The sequence below is a fragment of the Sphaeroforma arctica genome (assembly GCF_001186125.1).
Source record: "Sphaeroforma arctica JP610 unplaced genomic scaffold supercont1.2839, whole genome shotgun sequence".
In the NCBI taxonomy this organism is placed as follows: Eukaryota; class Ichthyosporea; order Ichthyophonida; genus Sphaeroforma; species Sphaeroforma arctica.
Window position 1 is genome coordinate 1 of NW_014037719.1, and position 2,067 is coordinate 2,067.

The 2,067-nt window shown below is 45.3% G+C and overlaps 1 protein-coding gene across 1 annotated transcript; it reads left to right on the forward strand.

Annotated features, from left to right (window-relative positions):
* Nucleotides 1-68: 68 nt before the first annotated feature.
* SARC_13041 (hypothetical protein) lies at nt 69-1,736 on the forward strand (the record flags this gene model as incomplete). The annotated part of the gene is made up of 2 exons (XM_014292836.1): nt 69-177; nt 895-1,736. Coding segments are annotated over 2 exons (931 nt in total), but the record flags the coding sequence as incomplete, so codon positions are not given.
* Between the last annotated feature and the right edge of the window lie 331 nt (nt 1,737-2,067).

Sequence of the window (2,067 nt, forward strand, 5' to 3'; positions counted from 1 at the left end):
ATATATGTGTGTGTAAATGTAAATGTGGTACATGGTACATGTATTCTCATTTTCTGTATTTGTTGTGTGCAGAATCATTCGGGCGCGTTAGGAGGTGGACACTATACGACATTCGCCAAGAACTACCGCACTAGCGAATGGCACCACTACAACGATGACAAGGTCACGCCGGCCAAGGTAGGTAGAATTCTATATATATATTCGGCATAAGAATAGAGTTTGTGTGTATTGTGGTGTCACCACTACAACGATGATAGAGTAACGCCGGCTTATGTATAGTAAAATTCTATATATAGATTCGGCATAAGAATAGAGTTTGTGTGTATTGTGGTGGCACCACTACAACGATGACAGAGAAATGCCGGCTAAGGTAGGTAAAATTCCATATATAGATTTGGTATATGGTTAGAGATGATGTGTGTCTTGTGGTGGCACCACCTCAACAATGACAAGGTCACGCCGGCTAGGGTAGGTATAAGCATTGTTAATTAAATGTGCATGTCCATTTCATTAATCAGAGGTGCAACTGAAGCATGGTATCTGCATCGCTGTCCATCAATATCAGCAGTCCGTGTATTACCCATATCTGGTCCACGCTCTATTGCTTCTCCGGGAATCTGAGCTTGTGCTCACAAACGCATGATCCGTTCCACGGATTGAATGTTATCGTCCCTTCCTCAGTCAGTCAGACATACCACCACACTCAGACATACCATCACACTCACTACGTATCGCTATGCGATTATTTCAGCACATCCGTAATACATGGCCATTGCAGGCTTTAGACTCTCCATTGACGGTTTTACAACGTGTATGTGCATTGATCCCTTCTCACACACCCCCGTCCACGTGTATGTGCATTAACCCCTTCTCTCACACCCCGTCCCTCCGCAGAAATCCGACCTCGTGTCCAGCAAGGCGTATTATCTGTTCTACGCCCAGGACGGCATCAACCCACATGATCTGCTGCCCACAGACATCCAGCCCCAAGAGTTTACTACCGAATGGCTCGATGCCAACGACTTAGCCGCTGATATCGGTTCGCCGTCGCTCGCCGGACTAGGCATTGTGAAAGCGGGTGCAAAGACTACTAGTGCGTCTAGGTCCAAGTCCCCGTCCCGGTCCAATTCATCGCTGCCCTGGTCACCCAAGGAGAAGAGCAAGACTGGCAAGACATCGAGCCATAAGAGTGACAAGGAGCCGGAGAGTAGTGCGAGTACTCCGAAGACGAAGAAGAAAGAGAAGGACAAGGACAAGGACAAGGAGACGGCAAATAAAGATAAAACAAGTAAGAGTACGATGACGAGTAGGAGTACTCTGAGTAAAAGTGCCGGCCACAAGAGTAAGGGCTCGAGTGATAAGATGGACGGCAAAGCGTCCTACACATCGGAGGACAGCAAGAGCAGCAAGAGCAGTGCGAAGAAGAAGTCTGTTTTGAACAAGTTCTCGACCAGTGGTGCCGGTGCCAATTCGGTACTTTATAAATCTAACGGGTCTCCGCGAGTGGCCCGTAAAAAGAGTGCCAGCTTTGCGGACCTGGGAAATGCTGTGGATGCGGATGGTAATAAGAAAACTTTGTTAGACGCGGGTAATACGACCCCGATCGGGGATGGGAAGGGTAAAAGTGAGAGCTCGTGGCTGAAGCTTAACCGGAATGGGTCTAGCAAGAGCGAGAAAAAACCCGAAAAGGATAAGGAGAAGTGCCGAAATCAGTAAAAAACTAAATTAGTATGAATGTATTGGTGCCCAGGCTTGTTCCAAGATCTCTGGTTATGCGAAAATAGTCTTATGGGATATGGCATCATTGAGTTGGTTTGTATGTAACCGGGTTTGAAGGGCAATTACAGTTCTGCATATGTGATTGTAAAAATGTATATATTTCGTTGAGATTGAAGACCTCTACAAATTCTGCCTGGTGACATTTACATATGACCATATGGCAATACGATATTTAATTGGGATATTCTATTTTATTGCAAGTATTCTCAGTTACATATTTGTGGTCATTGGGATATTCTATTTTAGTATTATTATTCTCAGTTACATATTTGCATACGTCATTGGGAT